The 27,320-nt window shown below is 42.7% G+C and overlaps 1 protein-coding gene across 2 annotated transcripts in view; it reads right to left on the bottom strand.

Moving 5' to 3' along the window:
• The window catches only part of PDE4B (phosphodiesterase 4B), a 449,163-nt gene that overhangs the window by 86,723 nt on the left and 335,120 nt on the right, over positions 1-27,320 (bottom strand). For both annotated transcript variants that reach the window (XM_045064680.1, XM_045064681.1), the window contains 3 exons: positions 26,718-26,754; positions 26,521-26,591; positions 17,029-17,081 (listed from right to left, as the gene is read on the bottom strand). In XM_045064680.1, coding sequence (XP_044920615.1) covers positions 17,029-17,081; positions 26,521-26,591; positions 26,718-26,754 — 161 coding nt within the window. The remainder of the gene's footprint in view (positions 1-17,028; positions 17,082-26,520; positions 26,592-26,717; positions 26,755-27,320) is intronic.

Below are 27,320 nucleotides of genomic sequence, written 5' to 3'. Positions count from 1 at the left end.
CCTGCCTACTCTCCCACTGCACACTCTACCCTATCCTCCTTTCAAGAATCCCCCAGGATGACTTTCATTCCCAAAACTCAGCCAAAACTCTTTGGGCCGCACCACAATATCCTTGTTGGAGCATGATCTGAGCTCTTGAATAAGATTTCTCACTTTTACCTTATGAAGTCTGACCCAACTTTTAAGGCAGAGTTCAAGTCATACCTCCTATACTTTCTTACTTCCTCATCCTGGTGACTCTGATTAAAATTAACTTGTATTTTCCTAATGCGCTTAGTTATATAACAGATACTCATGAACACACTGACTTGAGCTGAAATGACTGGGGGGGGGGGAAAAAATAAATACTCAGCTGTGTAATGAATGACCTAGCTATGAGAAGTAGTAATTTTTAAGAATGCAACAAAAATCATTTGTAAAATTTCCAGGTATAGCAACACAGTGTTACTAGTTACAGAGTACCTAGGGTTGAATCCTGTTCCTCACTACCCATCTTCCTCTGTGTATCTAGAGCACTTTATTTGTGCTTTAGGCAACTTCTTCGCACACTGTATTGTATATCCATTTAAATTTGTCTGTCCCTCAAGACTTTGAGCTCCTCCAGAGAAGAAACTGTGTCTTATTCATTTCTGTGTAACTACTGCCCAGCACAACACCCTGTTCACGTAATAAGTAATGGTGAATACTCACTCAATGCTGAATATATGAACGAGAGAGTTAGTAAATGACAGAAAGAGCTGCTCTCTCTGTCTGACACAGATCACTCACTAAAGTAGGTAGAACTCTCTTGCCTGACATCAGAGTTCTACAAGAGGTTTTTTCCTTTAAAAAAAGATTCTAATCTTCCCATTGGCTTATTGTTAATTCCACTTCCTCTAAATCTGAGTACATCAGTAAGTATATATGTAGAATATTTTCTTCCCAGTTCCTTCCTTTAACTCTTTCTAAACAAGGGCCACAAAAAAAAAAAAAAAAAAAAAGGAATAATTAAAGAGAACAATTCTGCAAAATTTTGTAAGCTCTAAAACACAGTGACTTTTCCTTTTTCCTAAGTAGGTTGTCAGATTCTAAGAAGGATCCAGCAGAGGCTTTGCACATAGTACTGGCATTGTAAATAGCTGCTAAATAATTGGATCCAATGAACATTTATTAAATGCAATGAACAAGACCCTGTTGCAACATTCTAAGACTCCTAGCACAAGGGAGCGAACCAACATATATAGTTGTAACCGAATCAACAACTATGTATTCATTCAGTCAGTCATTGTTCTACGACTGGCACCATTTCAAGTGTTTTATATGAAATAACTCATTTAATTTCCATAACTCTAAGAGGAAAGTATTAAAGATGAGAAGAGGAGGATGAAGAATCTGAGGTTTACAGAAGTTTTCAGAAGTAATTAGTGTAATAAGCGGTGGAACTGGGACCCAGGCAGTCTGGCTCCAGAAACTCCCCATGAGAATGCTTCTAAGCTTAGGTGAGAGGCCATGTTCTCTCCATTTCTGTTTCCCCAGCACTTATAACCACTCAATGACCATTTGCTATTAAACTGTGCCAACCACAAGGCTGACAGGGATTAGGAAAAGAATACAGATACACTGTGTTACGCAACAATAATATGGTCTAATGTCAGGGTTGCAAGGAGTGGAAGAAGCCCAGGTTTGGGAGCCAGACCAGAGACCTGGGCTTGAACTCCAGATTCACCAGTAACTAGCTTCAGGGCTATTTATTCTCTGGAAAAAAATAAAATAAAATAAAATAAAAAATTATCCACCTCAACACCCACACACTACCATTTCTGGTCCAAAAGCCATTTTGGAAATTTGAAGGCTCTGTAAGATTGGACTCTACCCTCAAAGACTCAAAACTAATTGAAAATAAAGATGACTAAGTCTGAGGTTAAAAGATTTACCTCAGGTCACACACCTGGTTGGTACTGGTACTAAAATTTAGTTTCCTGAGTTCCAGCTCAGTGCTCTTTCATTTAAGTCACAGAGTTTCACTTGAGGTAAAGAAGTTGAACAAAACACCACCAGAAGCAAATTATTCAAAATGGGACTTTCCAGAGCCAGTCTGGAATTGGGCAGCTGCCTCTTTGTGTTCAAGAGAGGCACACCCCAGTTTCACTACAGATCTGAAATCTCTCTTTCCTTGTGATGTCAGAGGCTGGGGACATCTTCTAAGTAGTGAGTAATGCTCTGGAGTTAAGTCTCCCCCTGCTCTGCTATATCCTAAAAAGACTCCCTTGCCTTCTTCCCCTGTTGGGATGTCCTACTCAATACCAAAAATACCTTTCAGTGAAGGGGACTTACTCCTGGAAGAGAGAAAGACACTATCACCTCCCTTCCAGCTCAGTTCTTTCCTTGAAGGGCATGAAGTACATTTTCTTTTTAAATTCTATCTGGAGAAAAGAGCAGGTTAAATGTAGCACAGGAAAAGGAGGGTACTGTCCAGAGAACACTGAGTATGAGTGGAGCAACAGGAGTAAACATCCCCTCAAGGGTGGATATACCTTGAAGAGAGATACCTGTGTGGGCATCGCCCACAGCACTTTACATACCTAACAACACAGAGGACTAGTGCCAAGTACCTTTGGAGCCAAAGAGCCAGGGCTCAAGTCTTAGCTCTTTCACTTACTAGCTGAGTGTCTTCATATTAGAAGCTGCCCTCACAGGGGTACAGTTTCAATGGCTAAAGAAAGTGAGATAATAATGACTTCATAAAGGGTGGATGATGAGGAAAAGATCTCATTGTAGTTCCTAATAGCAAATCTTACACTTAGCAGGGGTTTAATACTATGGTAACACTTCTCACCGTGTTTTGTAGCTGAACCAAATGTTTTAGAGTGGATTCTTTGGAAGGCAGCTATGCTCACCACTATACCACCAATGCCCGCTAGAGTGGATTCTTTGGAAACAAAGAAAACACTCTGTGGCTAGTATAGCACTGAAAAATTTTGTCTAACTGCTGTTCCATCACATCAGCTCATAATGCAGGGAAAATCTTGGAATTGGCTGAGTCTGCCCTTCTTCTGAATAAGAGAATCTCATGTTAAACTTTCTGCATCTATCTAGATGTGCTCTTCCAGTGGGGCACACAAAATGAACCACCTCCCAGGGAAACACATTCTGTTTTCTGCCAAATCTCTAGTGGGCTAAAGGGTTCACTGAGCCAAAAATTGTCTCTGCTACAAATTCTACCCAGCATAACCTGCCTTTGTGCTTCACCCTGGTGACACAAATGGTGAAAATGGAATGTTTCCCCAACACTGTCCCCTGCTAAAAATCAGAGTGATTCTCCTGCACAGAAACCAGAGGAGTAGGAGGTAGTAAGTAATGCCACCAAGAAAATCAGAAAATGAAGTAGAAGGAGCACATTCCATTGATGCAGAAAAAGAGGAGGTAAAGATAAGTGTTTCTACAACTTGAGTAAAACCACTGACTCAAGACCAGGAGAAAAGTCAGGACTTGGGGAAAAGGAACCAGCAGAGATATCAATTGCTTGAACACCAGAAAGAAGCCATAGTAGGTTCAGTTTAGTAATTTGTCAAGAGCTGCTCTTTTTTCAAAATGTAAATGAGGTGAGGAGGAAACTGCACCCTGAAGGCAGGATCCTAGGTCTGAGGTGTTCCAGATAGAGGTGGTTATGGGAGCCACCTGGCTCACGGTTAAAGTACTCAGAGAGCCCCCCCCCGCCCGAGATGCAGACAGCTGAGGTGAGGGCAGAAGCTGGGCGCTGTGGTGAACATGAGGCTATGTGCTCTGGAAAGGGGCTAGAGGCGTCACCTAGGATGTGTGCATTCTTAGTGGCAGCAACACAAGATGCAGAGGGAGCAATGGTGTGAGGAGGTTTTGGAGTCCATGCTTGAGAAAGAAAGGGTCTCATGGATGACCTAGAGAATGGGGCTGACATCAAATTTTCTCAAGAGGATATGAATGTTCCAGACCCCCTTCTGGGTAAACAAGTACTGTATGTAAAGAGGATGCTTGCCACACTCCAAGATATTTCTGGCCAAATTAACCTCTTTTTGAGGTATTTTCCCCCACTGAGTTTGCAGTGATAAGTTGTGGTCTTCAGACAAAGGGCCCAGAATGACTGGCATTCTTGTAGAGCTGAAGTCCAAGATTCTCTTTTCTCTCACAGCTGCTCAGTAGAGAGAATGGTGAGAATTTGGGGCCTCTGTGGTGTCGCCAACATTTAGTAGGTGTGTCGCCACTGCTAGGGACGGTTGGGGTGTTCAAAATACAAACACGTTTCCCTTGTGGTCTTTCAAACCATCACATGCTTTTCAAAACAATTCTGTGAGCTGGGGAGAATGGCTATTTGACCATGTTTTGGAGTAAAGTTTCCATTAGTCAGAAGGCATATAAAGATTTTTATTCTCCTGGGTCTTATATATGTGTTTTTTTATTTGTGTAGAGCTGTGTATAATTCTTGTCTGATACCCAGGACAGGCTTATTTATTTGTTGGCTGGTCCTTTCGAAGATATATGTGTCAACTTGGCTAGGTAATAGTACCTGGCTATTTAATCACTATCGATCTAGGTGTTGTGACGATATTTTGTAGATAATCAATGGATCTTAAGTAAAAGAGATTACTTTAGATATTATTGGTGGGCCTCACCCATCAGTTGAAGGTCTAGGAGCAAAAATAAGTTTCTTGGAAGGGAACAGATTCTGCCTCAACGCTGCAGCATTAACTCCTGCCTGAGTTTCCAGAAATTCAAACTTGCCAGTCCCCACAATCCCATGAGCCAAATCCTTAAAGTAAATCATAAATATATGTATATATGTATTCTCACACTGGTTGTTTCTTTGGAGAATCCTGACTGATACGGTCTACATCTTCAGGAAGCTTTTACTCTACACTTTTATTTCAGATGATGCAAACTCAAGATCAGTTTCTGAGTCTTATTCAAGTTAGCACTTCCCTTCCCCCCTCCATGGTAGCAGGCCATCATAAACATCTCTTGTTTACGGAACACACAAAAACCAAAATGGATGAACAATGCCAATGGCATAAAGAACAATTATGTTTAAAAAAAAAAAAAAATCAAGGGAGGACATGTATACTCTAAGACCATATATAAAGAGTGGGCCATAAGCAAGACTAATCGTAGGAGGCTTTCCATAGGTAAGTCTTTGAGTCAGATTAAGAGGCCTGGAGGAAAGGTGGTTTGGCAGTGTGCAAGGCATGGAGAAAACAGCAAATCAGAGGGCAGCCTAGAAATGATCTGCAGGTAAAGAGAGACAGACTGGTTAAATGTGCAATGAGAGGGGAAGAAATAATAGGAAAACAGGTCAGTGAGGACAGAGGTCTATTGTGTTGACTAAAAAAACTTTTTGAAGAGCCCTTATTTTCCCCTGGGATTAAAAAAAAAAAAAAAGGAAAAAGGTAACCAGCCAGCATGCATGCCTAACATGGCACAGAGCTGGCACAGGCAAGAGCTGAGGGACTCATTGTCAGGGCAGGTCCTCTGCAAGGAGAGGAAGAACAGTTAGTCGCCACTGACCGCCCAAGACTCCTACTACACAAAGCCAGGCTTACGCATCACACTGAAGGAGTGGGTTTACTTCACAGAACTGAGCCTCTGCGGGCAATGTGGGGTTGAACAGGAAGTCACAGGGCTCTGCTCTTCGGAGGTAGGACTGTCCTACAAACTCAGAGAATGGAGAGCTCTGGAGGTTTCACCTTCGCCTTCCAGACAGTCAGGTAGCCCCAGGGCATGCAGCAATTCTTGAAGGAGCCCAATTTTCTTTTTGTGCAGATGGCAATCCAGATTGGCGACATAGATCTTGAGACATATTTTTGTCTCATGGACATTGTTTCAAGTTCCCCAAAGCTGGAGCAACCAGGCAGCTGCAAAGTCATTCAGTTTCTCTGTCCCCCAAAACCAATTTCCCCTCATCAGAATCTACCCCTGACTTAAGGATGTCCATTTTTCCATGAGTAGGTCAGCAATCTTTTTCTCCTTTTATTTACAATCCATTTCACTACTTGTCTTTCACTGTTCGTTCTTTTAGATGATTTTTTTTTTAAGATTTTATTTATTTGAGATAGAGAGACAGAATACAAGTGGGAAAGGGACAGAGGGAAAGAGATAAGCAGATTCCCCACTGACCAGGGAGCCCAACGATGACGTGGGGCTCTATCTGGGGACCCTGGGATGATGACCTGAACCCAAGGCAGACGCTTAACTGACTGAGGCACCCAGGCACCCCTCAGTGAGGTTTTTCAATAAATATTTTTTGAGCATCTGCCCTGTGCTAGGCACACAGTCTAGAGGTATAAGGAATTGAGAAAACAGGCAGTTATAATACATTAAAATTATTAACATTGATTTAGCGCTTTCTTTGTGTGTCATGGTGCTAAACCCTTTGCACACATTAAGCTAGTTCTCACAAGGATTCTCTGCGGAAGGTCCTACTGTTATCCTCGTTCTACAAAGGAGGAAATGAAAGTCCAGAGGCATGGAATTACTTGCCTTTAGTCCTACAGAAAGATACAACCAGGACTAAACTCAGCCAGTGTGGATCCAGAGCTTGTCTGCTTAGCCACAAAGGTGGATGGAAAGGCAGGCGCTGAGGTTGCATGAGAGAAAGCACAAGTCCCTGTCCCTGACCCCAGGAGCCCAAAGGCGGGTCCAGCAGCTCAACTGAAGGCTCAGGGAGAAGTAGAAATTCAAATCAGATCACATCAATCTTCTCAAAATACCTCAGTGGCTTCCCATGTTCTTTAACCCCCAAAGACTAAAATTTGCACATTTCACCCATGGCCTACAAATGCCCTGGCTTTTCTCAGCCTCCTTGGCCTTGTGCTTCACTGCCACCCTATTGATCCTGATCTCAGGCTGGAGCACCTGGAAGGTGTTACTTAACATCTCTACCCACCCAGCTCCTACTCAGTGTTTAGGTCGCAAACTCAAGGTCATTTACAAAGGCCTTTCCTGTCCCCTAATCTACATTAATCTCAATAATAACTAAAGATAATAATAATTAGAGCAAATGCTAAATAATACTGGATGGCAGGCACTATCCTAAATGCTTTATGTCTAACAGCTTACTTAAATATTACAACAATCCTAAGAGTAAGTACTAGCATTATTCTCATTTTTACAGGTGAGTCAATGTTATAGTATTCTGTACTTTTCTTCATTATAATGATCAAATGTGTAATCATGTATTTATTTTCTTAATATTTCCTGAGCTATAAGGTCCACGAGGTCAGGCTCTAAATTCTTTCTCTTCACTAGTATACCTCCACCTCCACTGTCTAACAGTGTCTCATATACAGTAAGCATCTAATAAACATTGATGGACATGGACGTGTAATAGCCATTTCTTTTAAGATTTACACATTTTTATCACTCGCAATAAAATGGCTAGATAACAAAGGAATTAACCGGAAATTATACAGTAATTACTAAGGCTGTAGGTATTTCAGTATGTTTGTTTGTTCTCCTGTTGTGAAATGTTCACCATCCCCCTTTCTGTCAGTTAAAACTTCCGAGGTTTACGATGGGGGTGGGGCAGGGACAGTGTGGTCTAGACTAGAGGAAAGAGCATGTGTTTTCAAGAAATGCAGACCTAGGTTTCAGTTCTGACTTTGTCACTGACTATGTGGTCTTGAGTAGACCCCATGTGTTCCCTGAGCCTCTTTTTCAAAATCTGTGAAATCAGGACAACAACCTGCGGGACAGATCAGCGTTGAGAACTATGTGAGATAACGCACGCAGAGGGCCTAGCCCAGTGCCTGGCATATATCAGGAGTTGAGTAACTGCTAGGTCCTCTCCTCACCTGCACCCAGAGGCAGGCAGGTGGACTTTCAAAATCCTATGCTTTGCTAGGCAAGCAGCACTAGCCAGACTATATCCCCAAAATGTGAAGTCAAAGTACAAGTGAGGGGCAGGGGGCACAGACTGCGTTACTGCCTCCACGGATCAAACCGGCTGGATCATTGCCGTGGCCCCACCTCACACCATGGACACAGCCACAGAGCGGGTAGGAAAGCATACAAAACTCTGAGGCGTGACGTTGGGTACTTGTCAACAGCTCTGGCTGGGAGTAAGTCAAGACAATAAATGAAGAAAAAGATCCAGTGAGTCCTGTTGCCTGTTCTCTATTTCAAGGGGACAGTCCCTGCTTTGTTTCTCTTCTCTCGGGTGAAAAACTGTTCCCTGAAATGCTCCTGGCTTCCGAGAACAGCTCGAAAGGCAACTCCAGGGAGTGCTGGCCAGGAGCTGATCAGAAGCAAGCAAGCAGAATTCACCCTGCCCCCCAGGATCATGTGGTTTTGGGGATGCAGGCAGGAGAAAACAGGGAACTTCGAAGGTTCTCTTCCTTCCTCCTCCATTTCCCAACATCCATGTTCGTTCTTCTCTAGGCCGACCCTGACCTTCTTTTCTCCCTCCCTCTCAGCGAGTAAAGGGAAGAGAAAGAGGCAGATGGGTTAAAGGGGGCCTCTTCCCATTCTCAGAAGTAATGGAGAGACAGCAAAAGACGTCAAAGCCCTCCCCTAAGCTGGACTCTGCTGGTGGGCTTTGTTTTCTCTCCAAAGGGAAGCTCTGTATCAGCTCCCACTGTTCATCTCTGCTGAGCTCCCCGAGTTGAAAAGCCCATGTCTGTGCAGGTATGTACCAAGCCCCGAACACTGTATTTAATCACAACTGTATTGAGTGGCAGAGCTGCAATTACTCTATCCTATTAAGTGAAGTCCTCTCACGCTTAGGCAAGAGAAAGCTCTCAGTTAACTACGATCCAGTTTATCAGAGTCTACCCTGAGCATTTTCTGCAATCTGTCTTTAAGAGAAAGAGCCACGCTTGTATGGTGTCGTACCTTCCCCTCCACATAATCAGATTTGTACGGTTTCAGGGGAAACAAATCTTAAACTTCAAAGACACCTTGTCTTCTAGATTGTATTCTTACAGAAGGGAAGTAGATCAGAACATTGTAGACAGATCCGAACAGGACTTTCTGTTTTGATTCCCAACTTCTGCCAGCAGGCCTGGGCTCTTAGCTTTCACACACTGACCACCTGCTATGTGCTGGGAGCTATGGGAAACATTTTGCATAGGATGATTAATAACATGATACTAATACTGACACTTTTCTAAGTGTCAGGAACTATTCTAAGTGCTTTTTGTATGTTTACACAGTTAATCCTTACAACCAATATATGAGGTATGTAAAATGTCCACCCCAATTTTGGAGATGAGGAGATTGGGACATGAGAGGTTAAGCAATTTGTCCCAAGGTCACATACTAATGGAGCTGGGATTTGAAACGGGCAGTCTGGCTCCAGAGTCTTTACTTTTAACAACTATATGCATAGATAGCTTTTCTTATTCAACCCTCCCAGCAATCTTACACGATAGAATATCAAAACACCTACTTTCTAGACAAAACAAAGCTGAGTTTCTGAGAAGTAACTTGTCTAAGGTATTGGCCCAGGGATTCCCAGCCCAATTTAATTCAATATACTACTTTGTTCAGGCACTGTACTAGGCACTTAGCGATAATACAGAGTAATAAGTTAGTCACATTTAGTAATTTTTTTTACTGTATTTATTTTAACACTGTCACTTTTATGGTATTTATTTTAATACCACCTGAAGTAATCGATGATAAAGAGCTTACTTCAAGTGAAAAAAAGTTACGTGTAGTCAAGATCAGCCAGGTATGTCAGCACTGTATACACGACTGAGAGCTAGATATTTAGACCAGCCAACTATAAACTCTCTAACCTTTTCTGATTCAGGCATGGGTATACACTCATTTGTATTTGTTCAGTCCATAAACATTTATTGAGCATCTACTATATTCCAGGTCATGATTTATAAATTGGGGATGTTAAAAAAAAATTAGTATTTGAATTTGAGGCAGTCTTAGTTTAAAAGGGAATAGAATTAAATAAATAAGTACAGCATAATATGGCAAGTGCAATAATTGAGATTTGGAGATAATTAACAATTGAGAGTAATTTTGGATGAGTTGCAAGGAGCACATACAGAAGATGGCACATATGCTTAGTCTTAAAGGATAAGAAATGTACTTTTAAAATGAGGATGAGTAAAGGAATTAGCATTTACGAAGCAGGTGCTGTGTATCAGGCTCTGGACTGAGGCTGTGTATTTAGCTGAATCCTGACTCAGAATCTAAGAATCAGTGAGTGGAAAGAGCTGGTTCACTTGACAACGTAAGAACATCCCTGAGCTGAATATGGGAGTGATATTCATGAGAAAAGGCAGCCCAGACAGAGGGAACCTCATATACAAAGGCAGAAAAGCAAGAAGAGCCTGGCATATTGAAGGGACAGTATGTTCAGGGCATCTCGGCCATCAGCTGTGCATGGGGCTTAGAGTGAAAGATGAGAACAAAGAAGGAATTAGAAGCAGAATTCTGAAGGGATTTGTAAAAAGTGTTGGAGGTAGATGATAGCCAACTAAGGAAATAACTACAACTGGGTTTTAGAAGAATAATTCTAGTACCACAATGGAGGTGGGGGGGCGGTTCCAATGGGGAAGGATTGAGGACAACACACCCAGTGGGAGGACCAACATAATGGTTTGGGCATGGGAGGATGAATCACTGAACTAAGAAAGAAGGGGTGATTAGAGAAAAGGAAAGGGGTTGATTAGAGAAAAGGCTACAAGGATTGGCTGTTGGAGGTGAAGAGAAAGATAAAGGACCGACTCTGAAGCCACTACTCAAAGCCAGGAATATAGGGGAAGGAGCAATGGTGGATGAACCCAAAGGGGTTAGCAACAGTGGTCAGATGTCTGGTATTTAAGTGCATACTAACTAAAAAAAGAAAAACAAACATATACATAAAATGTGTACACACACACACACACACACACACACACTAACTAATAAGCAAATGGGGCAGTGCGGGAGTAGGGCAGCGCAGTTTAGAAAGGGAGCTGAGAGCAGAAACCAACATGGCGGGTTCAGATGACCAGATCTGAAGAAAGCTGTCTGCTCAAGATGGCTCTCTACCTCTGAGCCTGGAAGGGGGGTGGGGGAGAGGAGTCCAGGTGTGAGATGAATCTTTGGCTCTGACTCCTGGGGCTGCCCAGGTAAATAGAGCTTCAGAAATACCCAGAAGGAGCCAGCTGTTTCCTGCAGGGCTCTCTCCCACATGCTGGGAGCTGCATGACCAGGCTTGAGGTAGGCAGCAGCTGGGCTTTGGGAGGACACAGGCACGTGGGCAGCCTCCTGCCTCCTGCGGCAGTGCCGCAGATGAGGCGGCTGAGAGAAGTGCATCTTTCTTTCTAGCCTCCTCCTCCATCTTTTGCCTCAGAGCTCCGGTGCCGCAGCACCCTGCAAGCCTCTTTCACAGATGAAGGGCTGCGGCCACGAGCGGACAGAAATGGCAGAAAGGACAGAGCTGTGCGTGTTTGTTCAGAAGAAACTGTTTATCTGGGGAACTATATGTCAAACACAGCCTTACTGGCCAACCATAGTGGTTTGCCCAGATAATTTATGCCACCAAATAAACATCAAGCTGGGCTGTGTAGAGCTAGAGGTGAGACGTGTTTTCAGAAGTGGGGAGCCACCCCTCACGGTCTCAATGACAGGAGATGCTTTCGCACACAAAACACTCAGGCAACAATATCTGGGCATCGCCTGAGCCTACTGTAACCAAAGAGAAAGAAAGGCCGGAACTAGAATGCAAAAGAAAAAAATAAACTGTGTTTGGAGATAGGTCTGCTACAATATAAACTTTTCCCTTTCTCTGGCTTACTGCTATAGCAAAACCTGATGGTTGTCTTTGTAAAAAACGTGTCTGTATCTAGGTCCCTGGCAGTGATTTGCCTCTGGGAGGGCCAGCAATCTATTTAATGACTCCATTGACGTCAATAGCATAACTGAAATACTTACTAACATGCATGATTCCAACTTTGGGGTGGGGGGTGGGTGGATGGTGTTTCTCAGCAGCGCAAAAACGTGGAGTGGAGCCAACCCGGAACGGACTCAAGTCTTTCGGCAGCAAGTGAGAAATTAGATGCTGCAGGTTTCACTGGGGTCCACTGAACAGGAAGCAGCATTCACACTAAATTTAGAAATTAATTTTGAACTGGTGGAATAGCCATTAATGAGCAGGGCTTTATTTCTGGCAGTGTTTGCTCCAGGGTAACGTTTTAACTGTTCACACTTTAGTTGACTTGTCAATGTTTTTGCAACTATCCACACTTAATTTTAGACATATATGAAATAATTGCAGATCAGTATAAATAGCTTGATGTTGATGCTCTGGGGTAAACTTTCAGAAGAAGGCTATTTTAGACAAAAGCAGTTCTTATAAAACAACCATTTGGGGACTTATTCCCAGAATTACTGGGACTTTCCTCGTGCATTTGCCCTATCATTTTGTATGCAGCCTGCTGAAACACTTGAGGAGAATCATTAGGACAATTAGCCCAATAATTCAGGCCACAGAACTATCACAACACTAATGAAAAACTTCTCGGAGATTTCTAGTGTTTTCTCTTGTTCCTTTCCGTTCTTTCTTCTTCTCCTGCCACCACCCCACCCTTCTTTTTTTGGTTATCCCTCCCTCCCCCAGTCTCTCCTTTGCTGTGCATGGCCATGGCCTTTGGCAACAGGATTGATTTTATTCGTATTTGTCCATAAGTGTTGTAATCCCACCTCAGAGCTCTTGCTTAATGTAGAAACCAAGCAAACGTCGTGCTTATGCCAGGCTTCGTTTCCAGTCATCTGACACAGGCCACTGATGTGGTTCTCAGAGAGCCCTTTACTAGTGAACACATACAGTCCATCTCTCATCCCAGGCCCTGGCAGCTCTGGCAAGGAATGAGAACTCGGTCAGTGTCATGACTTCCTGAAATTCTTAGAATCCAAGACAACTCTCTGAGACCCTTGTCGGCTCCTCGAACAGTCCTTGTATCTGGCACACCCCCATGAGCTTTCAAGGGGATATTCATAATCAAGTAAAGATATGGGAGGAACTCATACTGAGAAATAGGCTTCTTAGCAGAAAGCCCCTTCTTCTGTTTTATCAACTAGTAAAAGCATCATTTCCTCCCCACAGAATGGTCTGGACACATAATAGAAGGGATTCCCATGAGCACTGATTATTTGAGTCTGCTTCTCACTTAGGCCAGTGTATTTCAGACACACTGGAAAGTCCTCTGTTATCACATTTTATTTCTCCATATACAGGCTTTTCTTGAAAAACGTCGAATGGACTGGTGTTGAAAACCACCAAGGCTTTGGAGACCCAGGCTGGGAGAGACTCTGGGTCTGCGGCAGTCCAGCCCGAAGTCCTCAGGCAATTCTCCAATCATCTTCGTGGCATGGTTTTGCTGTCATTTCCAGTGACCCATAGACTTGGGAGTTGTTCTTTATGTCATCTGACATGTTATATTGGTGATGTTCTTGCTCAATATGTTTATTGTTAAATTTTAGAATGGGAAGATTAATATAGACTCTCCCAGCTTAGACAACAATTCGACTGCCGAAACACTGTATATACAATATATATTATCAATCAAGTCATATTTATGGGAATCAGAGGTGTTGGCCATTAAAAGGAATACTTCTCTCACCCTTTTGTAAAGCAAAGAGTCATTTTATAAAGGCTGTGAACCCTTGATGATTTATCTTTTTAGGAAATTCTTGCTTCCCATGACATATCTGTACTCTCTATTGAAATGCATACAAAGGCAAGGGATAGAATGGGTGGGAAAGCGAGGCAATTACCCCACACACACGTATATACACACACAGTCACCCACCCACTTGTGTGTACACACACACACATTGATTTTCCTCAATAGTCTGTTTTCTTTTTTTTTCTGTTGAAAATAGTTTGAGGCCTGAAATCCTAAAAATGACTTTTAGTTTCCATGTTGAATGTGTACAGATGATAGAAGCCTGCCTTGTTTTTGGAGTGTTCTTTCTTCTATTTTGTTCGCTTTTTGACACAGCATGTAGAAAAGGCCTGGAATTCCTGCTTGTGAAAAGGCAAAATGTGATAAAAATCGAGATGTTCCCCACACTCCACAGCATTAGCATTTCAATACTCCCAGGAGGATTTAGTGTATCTTTCTCCTTAAAGCAGGAACATATCATTTCCATGCTGTTATACTTTCTGCATTTTAAATACTCAATTACTTTACTCTGGCTTTGCTATTCAAAGTGCAAAAATGCCAACTTTTTGCATTTAACTCTTTTTGTCCAAAACCCACAGGACCGCACAATTATATATCTATATATGCTGTTAACAGAGTGTGTTTCAAACCTCTTTTCATTTCAATGCAGTAAATTATTTTTTTTCATAGCAAAAAAGCCACAGTTGAATTTTTTTCATACCTACAGAGATAAAAATATTGACTCATTATTAAAATTTAATTTATGAACATTTTTCTTCAGATAAACTCTGCAAACATTATGCAGTTCTGGTCAAATCAAGATTTACTGTCTTCCTACTCCATGAAAATAGCTCTGCCAATGAATTTTGAATGATAAAGAGATGAATAAGGTACAGCTCCTGTTGTCAAGGTGCTGCAAAGCAGGAGACACATTAGCCATGAATTACAATATAACCTAGAATGGGATTGTTGCCATAGCACACAAAAAGGAGCAATTACAGTGATTCAAAAAAAAAAAAATATATATTGGGATTCTTTGCAGAGGAGGGAAACTCGTGCTGTACTTCCAGAGCTGAAAAGAGCAGTAACCTTGGTTAAAACGGTGAGAATAAAGGTACTGAAGACTAAGCAATTTGCTTTTATTTCCCCCATGAATTACTTCAGTTAGTGATCCACTTGTAGGAGCAAATGTACCAATTTAACCAGGGGTTCTGACAAGTAGCTCTTAAAATGAATTGCCTTCTCTTTATTTAGATGAATGGGGAAAAAAGCATTTAAAAAATATTTGGCTTTTCCCTTTCTCTCTCTGTCTCTCTTATACTTGCTTTTTATCCAAGAAGAGTTACAGCCGAAGTCAGTCAGGCTTTCCTACCAAACTGGATTGTTGCTAAATGTGTTTAAATGATCATGAAATTCTTGTATCTTCTATCTTGGATTTCAACTGAAATGCATGGGTTCAACTTAGTGATAATAGATGAAAAACTGATCTTATTATCATGAAAAATCATCTTTTAAAAGCAGCACTCCAGCATTCAATTCTGTTTGCTCTGAGCTACTTTTCATTCCCTTTTAAAGTTTCTATTTAAACACACCTCTTTGTCACATGCTGATAAATATTAAAATACCAGGAAAAATCTGCCTGACTTATTTAAGCTGATAATAAGAACAAAACACAGGATGTGTGTGTCCTCCTTCCTTTTCTGGCTGTGGTTAAGCGTTAAGGAGATTTTGAAACCTATAATTACGTAATAATTGGTATCGCTACATTCTCTTCCCGATGAAAAGCCAGAAATTTTGTAGTTTGCCACAAAGACAGACGAAAACAAATTGCCTAAGTGGTATTGTCATTTCTTTGCTCCATTGTTTTAAAAGAATTTAGCAAAAGAATCCCTAGTTGCCAAGCGGTAGTTACTGTGCCAATAATCACAAAATGATCTTTCCAACAACATCTCCGGCTAATGAGCTAATTTATAGAGCCGTAAATATCACATATTCTCCCAATGTTTGTCAGTATTTATTAGAAGAAAAAGAAAACAGTTTAAATATTCAAATTGATGTCAAAATCTTCTTAGCACATTTGCCTAACAGAAATGTGAGCGATGATGTCTCACTGGTGAGCTAAGATGATGAAATGATAGGAGTTTCAAAACCAACTCCTTTGATCTTCAACTATGTAACACCAGTTATATGTTCAAACAGTCTATTTTGTTTCCTTTTATCAAACTTCTAAAGGAAATAGGACATCAGCACACCAGGTTTTTGAAGCCTGGGGACGGAGTACTATTTTCTTCTCTCTGTTTCATATCATTGGGCTCTAGAGGCAAACTTACCTTTACTTAGTATCTTCCTTTCACCTTGAGTCTCGTTCTCAATCTTTTTTCTAACAAAAATATTTTTAAAAGTGTGTACCATAAATACTTCTGAAGCCAATGAGCCAATGGAACCTAAGTTTTTGTTCCTTTGTTTTTAGGAGTTGGGCTTTTATATTATTTCCGTTATCCTCATGGCTGTGATGCCAGGGGGAGAACACAACTTGCAAGAAAGGAAGATCGTTAAGGATAAAGCAAGGGGAAATAGCATAGCCGGAAAGAGAGAAGTGTTCGAGGCAGTGCTATTTGGTGTTAGGCCATCTCAACAGAGCTCATCTGACTTGTTTCTCCTGTGGTTTTACTCAGGCCCACCATCACACTACTGGGGACAGAGTCAAGGTGGGAAATGCCATTTTGGACTTGTAACTGGTTGCATCTTATGTCACGTAGAATTGCTGTCTACGAGGGGTTCCTTCTGCATAGCCCAACTCTCCACTCTGCATGGAAAGCATATGCACAGCACTGAAAGATGAGACGTTGGGTTTCTTAAAACATACACACACACACACACACACACACACACACACACTTGAGGAACAAAGTTGGATGACCTCCAAGGGAAATGATCTGTGACCTGGAAGAGACTTTGGTTTCACACCTGGAAAGGATGTGGATTCAAGTGGGACCTAGAGCTGACGCTTGGAGGAAAACCACTAGCACACCCTGTGGGATGCTCAGGCCAACCTGGGGGCCCCTCAGGGCCTTTGAAGTCAGCTGTTTTGGAGTTTATGGGGGCCCAGCAAGCTGAGGTGAAGTTGCACTATCAGTACATCTCCACCTCCTGCCTCCCTTCTGGGAAGCCCCATTACCACACATCCATCACAGCCTGAAAGCCCAGGTGCACGTATGACCGGAAAACTATTCAATACTGTTTTTCATTGGGTTTTATGTGGAATGAAGGAAAGCTCCACTATGCCTTTGAGAATAGTCACCAAGAGATTTTAGAGGGCCATGATATGCAAACAAGTGCAATGATCCTTAAAAAGTTTCCACACAAATGACACATGGATTATTTTGACACACAGTGTGATGCGGCTTACCTTGCGGGTTGACTCTGGAGACAGGTGGCTGACTAGCAGCAGCTGGGGACCTCCTGTGGAGATCGAGAGGAAAGAAGGCCTGAGTCTTTGTGTGAATATCACCTTCACGTCTCCCTACCTCTGTCCCCCACCCCGAGATCACTGAAGAGTTTTCCAGGTCATAATGAGTTATCAGATGACATAATGCTATCTCCGGAAGGCCGTCTCCCATAACACTGGTAGATGACTGCAATCCCCTCACAGCCAGATGGCCTGGAATTTCCCTAGGCTCCAACTCTTCAGGAAGGAAGTCATTTACTCCAGGTCCCTAACCAGCCCCTCTGTTTCAGGTTTCACTGTTCCAGGGGGGGCCTCAGACAATACGCTTGCTCAGGAATAACACCGAATGTCAGAGTGGATCCCGATTCCTTTGGCAGTGCTGCAGAAAGTCATGCCAGAGGAGTCCTAAGAGACCAATCAGTCTGGGCCTCCCTTTTGCACCTCAGGAAACTGAGACCCAGAGAGATGAAGTCAGCTGCCAAAAGTCACACAGGAACAGGAATCTGGCTTCCTTAACCTCTGGAGTGGTCTCTTCGCAGAGGAACTGGGCATTATTCTACATTGCAATGAGCCTGCTGATGTCAAAAGACCAATGAAGCAAGCAAACAAACGCAAGCTCCACAAATACTGGGCTCCACCTTTTGGTTTCTGTTTTTCTTTTTTTCTTCATTTCCCAATCCCGCCCCTCTCGCCCCCACCCCCTCCCCTTTTGCTGCTCTCACCAACCTTTTCATGCTTTGTAGAACTTCTGCCCAGTGCATTACAGGGGAGCCTCCCCGAAATAGTCTAGAGCAGTGGCCTCAAACTCTGGGATCATCAGAATCACCTAGAAGGCTTTGCTAACACCCACTGCTAGACACAGTTCGCAGGGCGTTTGACAGAACAGGCATGGGGCGGGGGGGGGGGTGGGGGGATGGGGAAGGGAGCCTAAGAAGATGTATTTCTAAAAGTGCCCGGTGGTACTAATACTGCTGGTCTGGGAGCCCATTTTCAGAGCCACTGGAACAGAGGGCTGTCTGCCCCAGTACAAAGCAATAGGATATTAGCAACAAGTGAGAGAGGGAGATGCGAGGCCAGTCTGTGGTTCTCAAGTATGGATGAGTGTCTTACTCACTTGGCGAACCATTAAAACTATGATTCCCTTCCCCATCCCCGGAGAGGCTATTGCAGTATCTGGGAATCTGTATTTTTCACATAGATCTGTGAATTCTGATACACTACCACGTTTTAGGAAGGAAGCCATGTTCTAAATGACAGAGAATGGCCTACAAGGATATTGTGGAGAAAGGGTCTCGCTACTGGGATGGCCACAAATTCTTTTCCCAGATCCATCAGGGGCCATCTAGCTTCTAGGTAGCACACCTGATAGCTGCAGGCTCTGACGGACAGGGACCACACGTACAGAACATTTCCTAGCTAGGTCATCCTAGGCAAAGTGCCTTTAAACCCTCCGTGGCCTGACACGATCTTGTGTAGCAGGGGAAGAACAATCGCCCTCCAACGATTACTTTTCTTTTCTGCTAAACATCATGCTAGGTCCTTCTTAGCTTCCACTGGAATATAATCATTTCATTTTAAGAAGAAGGAAACCGAAGCACAGGTGAAGAGGTTAAGAAACACGCTGAGGCACACGTGGCTTGTAACTGGCGTGGCTGAGATTCAAAGCTGAGTCTTCCTGAACCCAAAGTGCATTCTCTTTCCACTATTCCATCTGCTGATAACACCTGCAGTCATACCGAGGGCTGTTTTTCAGGAAAAGTTAAGAGATTAAATTCCAAACTCCTTAGCTTAGCATTCAAAGTCCTCCGCTCTTTGGCCCCAACATACTTTTTCCAGCTTATCGGTCGGAATTCCTGACATTTCATCTCAAACCATTGACTGGCTGTTTGATCTCAAGTATCTTGTGCTTCTCCTTAATAGCACTTTACAATTGTGATTAAAATGGGCCTTAAGTAGTGTTCAATATAGAACTCCGTAGTTTAAATATAAAATTTATGCAGACAGGAACGACTTGGTTACTACTGGATCCCTGGGACCCAGGATGGTCCTTCATATGCCAAGAACTCAGTGAATGCTTAATGAATGACATGAATGGGAGGAAGGAAGGAAGGAAAGAAGGAAGAAAGGACGGACGGACTAACTCATATTTGCCTAGGCCAAACTTGATCACTTATGTTTCTGTGAACATGTGCTATCCCTCTCCTGATACCACTCAGGCTATTCCTCTGGAAGGGCAGCTCTCCCCCTGCAAATCCACACATGTCAGTATCACCTGCCTTTCTGTGATGTTGTGATTTAGAAGAAGAAATGTATATTTGATCTCTGTCTTCATCCCTACCACAGAGGTCCTCAAACTCTTGGAAAGTTGAAGAGAGTTATAAAAAGTGTCCTTTGCTATGTTAATGAGATTTATGGAAAGCCTCTAGGTAATCTAAAGATGGGGGCTGACTGCCAGGGGAACCAGCCACCTGACTAGAGGGCTGGCATTTTCAGCCCCACCTCAGGCCTCTGGAGAGACAACAGGAGCTGGAGATTGAGTTCAGTCATCAGTGGCCAATGATTTGATCAATCACAACTATGGAACAAAGCCTCCATAAAACCCCAAAAGGACTGGGTTTGGAGTGTCTCCAGGACAGTGAATGCCAGGAGACTGCGTCTCTTTCATTTGGCTGTTACTGAATTAATTATATCCTTTTATAATAAACCAGTATTCTAGTTAGTAAAATATTTCTGAGTTCTGTGAGCCACTCTAGGAAATTAATAAAACCTAGGACGGGTGGGGTGGGGTGGGGCGTGGATCATGGGAGCCTCTGATCTACAGTCAGTGGGTCACAAGCACTGGTAACAAACTGGACTTGCACCTGGTGGCTGAAGTGGGGAGAGTCTTGCAGGACTGAGCCCTTAATCTGTGGGATCTGATGCTATCTCCAGGTGGACAGTGTCAGACCTAAGTTGAATGGTAGGGTACTCAGCTGGCAGTAAGGGAAAATTGCTTGGATGTGTAGGGAAAAAATCCACACACTGTAATTGGTGTCAGAATGGTACCTTCAAAATGAAATGCCACCTTTTGCAAAAGATGTCATCATGTTAGCTAAAATGGACCCCTCTTCTAATATCCCATGGTGCTTTGTATCTTTGTGGATTATTTCCTCCTGTTATAACTCGTATGTGTGCACATTACCCCCACCACTAGTCTGTGACCCCACTGATGGGAGGGGGATCCAGTGCTAACTCCTTTCCATATATCCTCTGTAGGATAACCTGCCCCACAAATAGTGGGCACTCCATAGATGTTGGTGAACTGTTGGTTGAATGAACCCTTGATGTGACAATCATTTGAGGAGCCAAATACCACATGAATGTTTTATCTGGTTTCCTTTTCCTCTACAGTCTCAGTTCTACATACCACTCACTATTCCCACAAACCCAGCATGTGCTCACGTTACTGGGCCTTTGCATATGTTTCACTTTGCTCACTCTTTTCCCCCTTTGTAAGGGGCAGACTCCTTCCCTGTACAAGGATTCCCCTCAGCCATCACTTCTTCAGCTGTGTCTTCCCCACTGTGAGTAGTCCCCCTCGGTGCTACTTGTGGCTGGCTGCCTTTGCCCGGTCCTAGCACTGCTCAGACTGTCTTGCAGTTCCTATAGTTCCTATTTTCTTGTCTGTCTCCTCAATTCACCTGCGAGAAATTTAAGCAAAGACTGGACTTCGTTCATCTCAGTAACCTTGGAATTGACCTTTATATATTTGCTACGATATAGGTATTCAATATGTATTCATTGGATTAATAACATGTCATGAATAATTTTACTTTCCCTGTCTTCCTGAGGTCCAAAGAGTCTTTTGTGCAAGGAGACATGGAACGAGGGGACCTTAAAATGTTTGGGCATCTCGACTTTCTTCATCTACTTGCAGCACCCGTTTCTCGCAACGACTTCTTGAAAATGACACAAATTACATAAATCCCTTTGTCCCAGGAGTTAATTTGGAAAATCTAGCTCTTATTTCAAGTTGTTAATTCAGATAAGCATCGGTGTGGGTAAGCTTTGCAAAGGCAAGAACCACTTATTCCCAAGACCTGGTGCAAAGAGGCTCAACACACCTTAAATGAATGAATGACTTCTGGAAGCTGTATTATTGCTTACAGGGCATGAAGAGTGCCAGTGAGAAAGTGTCATGAGTGCCAGAAGAAAATGGCATTGGTTGCCCAGTGGTCCCTAACTTATATAAGAATCATAAGAAGTTATATGCCCGGATTAAAGATGGTGATATTAAAATGAAGGATAATTTGGCCATAGCAGTTAATTTTTTACAGCCTTGAAAAGCACAGTGGAGAAAGAACTGGACTATGAATAAGAAGACAGGAATCCTAATCCTGGCTCTGGCACATTCCAACTGCATAGCCCGCGGCAACTCACTGAACCTTTCGGTTTCTTCCTCACTTGGGGAAAGCAGGCGGCAACTAACATTTACTGCTAATTTACAATGTGCCAGCTCCTGTGTGAGCACTTGTACATATATTTCCTCACTTACTCTGAGGAAATTTGGCTGGGTTCTTTCCCCTCTGAGTGCTCAAGATTTTATTATTCTCAGCTAATTTAAATCCCATGCCAAAGGACATAAAGCAATGAAAGATATACATTGAAAACAAAATTAAGTGGTTATTAATTCTTTCTCAAAGATTACATGCATGTTGATTAAATTATACCTCGGAAGAATGTTGATACAGAGATGTTACATGACTTTCTGATAGCCACTGGTAATTTCTGTGATGTTAGAGGCACAGTTGAATGACGGGGGACACCTCTTTGCTCCCAGCTGCTCTATTCCCTGCTGATCAGACTGAAGAATGGTGGGTGTTCTTACTTGTAAGTGATTTCTCCATCAGCTGAAGCCAGTAAATGCTTTAGGGATGCTTATCTGAATTAACAGCTCTAAATGAAAGCCGTATTTTCAAAATTAACTCCTGGGACTAAAGAAATAATGGGTTTTAATTTGAAGCCAAGAAATACAGGCCCAATCAAGCATCTCTCAATGGAACATTTCATGGAAGTGCAAGGAAATCACCTCAACAGAAACTGAGATTTTTCACCCTTTGGGTGGTAAAGCTCAGGCAGACAATGAACTATTTTTGTGCAGAGCAAAGAGCCAAAAGATAAAGGAAATCTTGACTTATGAGAAGTATAGTTCTATGTGGGAGTCCTTTTCATAAAATAAACCACACTATCCAGATGTCTCAAGAAAACCATTCCAAGGACAGAATTATGGCTTAAATGTTACATTTAGGGCAAGGAGTGGCACCCCTGGAACCCAAGTCAAATACCCCAGAAAGCAACTTGTGAGCTCCATGAATCTTACAGTTTCAGTTGTTAAGACAAATGAATACGTGGGGGAAATGCTCTCAGTATGGTGGACCCATTTTTCTTGTCCTCGGTTTTTTCTTTCTCTCTCTGAGGATACTGACTAGGAATAGGATGGAATGCATTAAATGAACACTCAGTTTTCCAATTTGCCCCTGCTAGGCTGCTTCACTTGTAACTGAAGCCCATTATTCAGTTCTCAGCCTGAGTTAGACAGACAAGCTCAACTCCAGGTGAACTCTAGTAGTACATGTGCCCTGACTTGAACTTGGGTTAGGTAGTGTTGGTTTCAAGAACTTGGAATCAATAAGAGGATCAACTCTGTAGAAATATGGGGATGGATTGGAGAAAGATCACCAGATACAATTACCCTACTGCTGGAGATCTAGTCTGTTTGGTGAGTATGGTTTGGTGTAGACTAAAGGCAATGTAAAGGGCCATGATTTGGAGAGTGGTCCTCAGCCACAGTGTGAAAATGGACTCAGAGTCAGCTCTGTATGTGACAACTGTGGTCTTAGGGTACTCTAGCTCCTGAGGGTTTATGTGTCTCAAAACCCTCAAAGCTGTGGAAAGACCTGATTCTCGAGAAAGTAGCTTGAACTGACATAGCCTATTATTCAACATGGTTAGGCTGAATGCCCCCATAGTTACAGAAAAAGAATATTCAAGTTCTTGCAACACAAAGTAACTGAAAACATCCCCTATCCTTGCCTGGGGGCTGTGCAGTACGATGACCTTGAGTTCTGCTAGACCAAAGGAGCCTTTGAAATGTATCTTTATTAATCTTTCCTCCCTAGTTCCCACCTCCATCATCTCTTGGTCCAGGGCTTTGCTCCAAATATTTTAACATTTTTAAAAAATTAGTTATTTATTTATTTTGAGAGAAAGAGTGGGGGGAGACACAGAGGCAAAGAGAGAGAAAGAGAGAGTCTCAAGCAGGCTCCACGTTCGGCGAGGAGCCTGAAGCAGGGCTCTATTCCAGGACCCTGAGATCATGACCTGAGCCGAAATCAAGCGTGAGGTGCTTAACTAACTGAGCCACACAAGTGCCCCATTCACTCCTAATACTTAAATTCCTGAAAACACTCTCCTAGCCTATGTCTCTGCCTTTGGGTTCTCTAACCTTCATCTATTCCATAAGTTCTTCCTAAACAACTCTGTTAAAAAAACCTTTGGAGCTTTCTTCCCATAACCAAAAAGATGTAATGGGTATAAGAAATGCAAAGATGTGAGGTAACAGAAATAGAATATATTGGTCTCTGCCCCCAATTCCTGGCACTGAGATCCTAAAACTCTTGTAACTTCCTAAGTGGTAAGAGCACTGGGAGCATCTTTTGTTCTAATGAGGCAACTCTGGGTAGGCTTCAGGGAGGGGCTGGTCAGCCCTACCTCTCATCCTCCAGAGAGGGGAGAGGGGCTAAAAACAAGAGTTAATAATCGATAGCGTCTATGTGATGAAGCCTCCATAAAATCCCAATAGTGTGGGGTTCTGAGAGCTTCAAGGCTGGTGTACAAACATACCTATTCTAGGAGGGTGGTCCCCCCCACCCCGTTCCATGCAGACAGAAGCTCCCGTGTTCAGGACCCTCCCAGCTTCATTCTAGGTAGCTCTTCGTCTGGCTGTGCATGTGTGTCTTTATCATGTCCTTTAGTCCCCTGGTAAAGATAAATGTTTCTCTGAGTTCTGTGAGGCACTCTGGCACATTAATTGAACCTGAGGAGGGGTCTGCGGCAGCTGCGATATGTATGCCATAGGTGAGTAGCACAGGTGATAACTTGAGGGGTGACTGACATCTGAGTGAGATGCAGTCCTGTGGGATGGAGCCTTTAATCTAGGATCTGATGGCATCTCCAGGTAGATAGTGTCAGAACCAAGTTAAATTGTAGGACACCTAGCTGGTGTCCAAGACTTGCTTGTTATTGCAAGAATAGGGGACCTCCACACATTTGGTGACCAGAGTGTCAGAAGTGAAGTGTTTTCTGTTACTCAGGGAGACTCCCAGGGAAGAAAAACACAGGAAGAACTGGGTTTTCCCCTACACAGGAAGAAAACAACCATTTTTCTTTACAAAGTACACTGCAGTGAGAGTCAGGATATCAGGCTTCAGGTCTGATTCTGCCCGTCACCAGCAGTGGTGTGTTCCTGTGGGAGTCATTTAATCTCCCTAGGCTTTGTCTCTTCATCCACAGAGTGGGGGCAACAGCATTTGCCATTTATGGTGATTCTAACTGAGATAATGGATGTGAAAACTCCAAAGTGTCACACTGTCCAGACTCAGGAAGACTGATTAACTATCAGTTACAATAGCTCACACTTATGGAGCACCTACAATGGGCTAGATGCTGCTATAAGTGCTCTACAAATATCAACTCATTTCAACCTTAGAGCAACCCATTTTACGGATTAGGAAGCTGAGACATAGAGAAGTTGTACCCAAGTCACTAACTGTCAAGTGGTTGGACTGGGTTATGCAATCAATAGGTAGGGCCCCAGAGGCCTTAGTCTGTAAAGAAAAAAAGGAATCTCTTCTGAAAAAATAATTTTCCCAGTCACTGGGGGTCTTTCTCCAACAATTATTTGTTCAAAAATTTCTATGTGTGATGCATATTCATGCGGCATATGCTACGCTTCAGGCATTTTGCTACATCTTGGAAATTCGAGGAGGGTAAATGTAATTCTAAAGGGGCCTCTCAAAGGACATGAGGTCTACTGGTGGGCAGAAAGCCATAAACGGTGTGATGAGGTTGGGAGAGTGCTCTGGGGCCACGGAGGGGCACTCAGCCAGGCTCGGTGGGGTCCGGGGAAGCATACCAGTGAAGGTGATACCAGAGATGAGCTGTAAGAGACCAGCTGTAAGATACCAGAGATGAGCAGTAAGAGACCAGCAGGATTTAGCCAGATCATCACAGGCAGGTGGAGAGAGACAGTTTAGGAAGAGAGAACAGTGTCCACAATTAGGATGGGAAATAGAACATGCAAGAAAAAATCAGACCACAGTTGTTAGAATGTGATCCCATGTGGCCAGAGACCTGGGCTGATCATTCACCACCATATGCTCTGGAACTTCCTACTTGAATGTAAGCTTTGAAAGGGCAGAAAACTTGTCTGTTTCAGTCACTATTACATTACCAGTTTCCGGTAAAAGGCAGTGCTGAACAAATATTTGTCAAAAACATACATGAATGTATGGATGACAAGTATATACTAAATAAATACTTGGGCGAATCATTTAATAAATGAACAAACAGGGCGCATCACTATCAAAGAGGCTGGGCAAGTCTCTAGCTTTGTGTCTCCAGCATCAGATATAAACCCAATCAACCATCCATCGCACTAACTTGAGTTGGATCATGAGGTGCCTTGGGTGCCATTCTGAGGTCATTGATACGAGGACCTTCTGAGTCCTGTGATGACCTTTTAAAATGCTGGATAATGAACTGCACAGCACTTAGACTCACAGATGGAAATGATTTTGGAAGAGAAAGTTGTGCGGGAATATCGAGTTCAAACTTTTCATTATAAAGATGAGGAGACCAAGGTTCAGCAATATTCATTGAAATGACCAAGGTTATATGGTTATTTGGGGGCAGAGAAGAAGATAACTTCACTCTTATTCACCAAATTATATGAACCTGTTTATATAGTATCAAAAAAAGGCAACTTGGACTTGAACTTTTTGCTACCTTTAATCTTGCATTTGAATCTCTGAGTTCATTAACAGCTATTCCAAAAGGATTTTAGTAGAATTTATGGCTGTTACTGCTAAGTATTCATATTTTCCAAAGTAGTAAATGTCAATGTCAACAAAAATCCTCGGCTCATTCTTCCATTCGTTGAACTCTTTACTGTCTACTAAGTGTTAAGGATGCAAAGATTCACAAGATTCAGACTAATTTCTAACGTCTTACCAGTTCTAAAATACTACGGTGCTCTATCCTATTTTCAAATTTCATCTCGTGTCCTAACTCAGTTTGCAGGACAAATTTTCATGCGATAGTTTTTGTTGTTGTTGTTGTTGTTCTTTTTAATGTGGCTCAATGTTGTTGCCTTTATGGAAGGGATTCGTTACTCCACAAAACGTCCATACTTACTTGCTGGATGTTCCATGAAGGTTTGTCAGTACAGTAAAGTTGTTTCTCACACTTCGCAAGCTGGCGAGGACCTGGAAGGACAAGGATCCGGATGATTAGGAACAAAGGGAGATGAAGGGCAGGTTCAGAGGCCACACTTAGAAACTGCGCCCAGGGCAGAGGGAGAGAGAGCAAGCCAGGGTCAGCCGAATACATACCTGGGCAAAAGGTGTTACAATCAAGTCATCGCCATGTCTGGTGAAAAGAAAGAAAAGAAACACATAAAAATGAATTTGAATTATAACCAGGAGATATAAGCTGTAATACTAAACCGTATCAGTGTCATCAACACAAATGTTCCACAAATTCTTCTACCTGGATATAGGGCAGGACTGATCTGGGCATAAACGGGAACCTTAGGAATTTGAAAGAACAAAATACCAGGTTCATGGCTCCTGGGCTTACAGTGACACAGAAAAGCACTTGCAAGTAAGCCTATAACCTCAGGGTACAATCCCATTAAACAGCAGACCTGGTATACTGTAATTCAAAGCGACTTGGTTGCCAGAGTCAGGAAATTCAAAGGGAAAGCTACTCACAAGCACACAGAGTTGGAAAAAATGGCCTAACAGTCTGGATAAAGGTTAACTTTGGATTTCCTGGCTTTTGTTGATTTGAACCACAGCCTTAATGCCATTTAAACACAGATCTCTGTCTGGGAATCCCATTACTTTTTGTTTTTAATATAACTTTTTTTTCTTAAAGTACCCGAGGAAAAGCTTTCAATGGGAGTGTACAGACTGAGCCTACTATTACCATCT

This window comes from Mustela putorius, unplaced genomic scaffold, assembly GCF_011764305.1.
Source record: "Mustela putorius furo isolate JIRA1106 unplaced genomic scaffold, ASM1176430v1.1 tig00003853_pilon_pilon_pilon, whole genome shotgun sequence".
NCBI lineage: Eukaryota > Metazoa > Chordata > Mammalia > Carnivora > Mustelidae > Mustela > Mustela putorius.
This window is presented reverse-complemented; position numbering and strand designations above follow the sequence as displayed.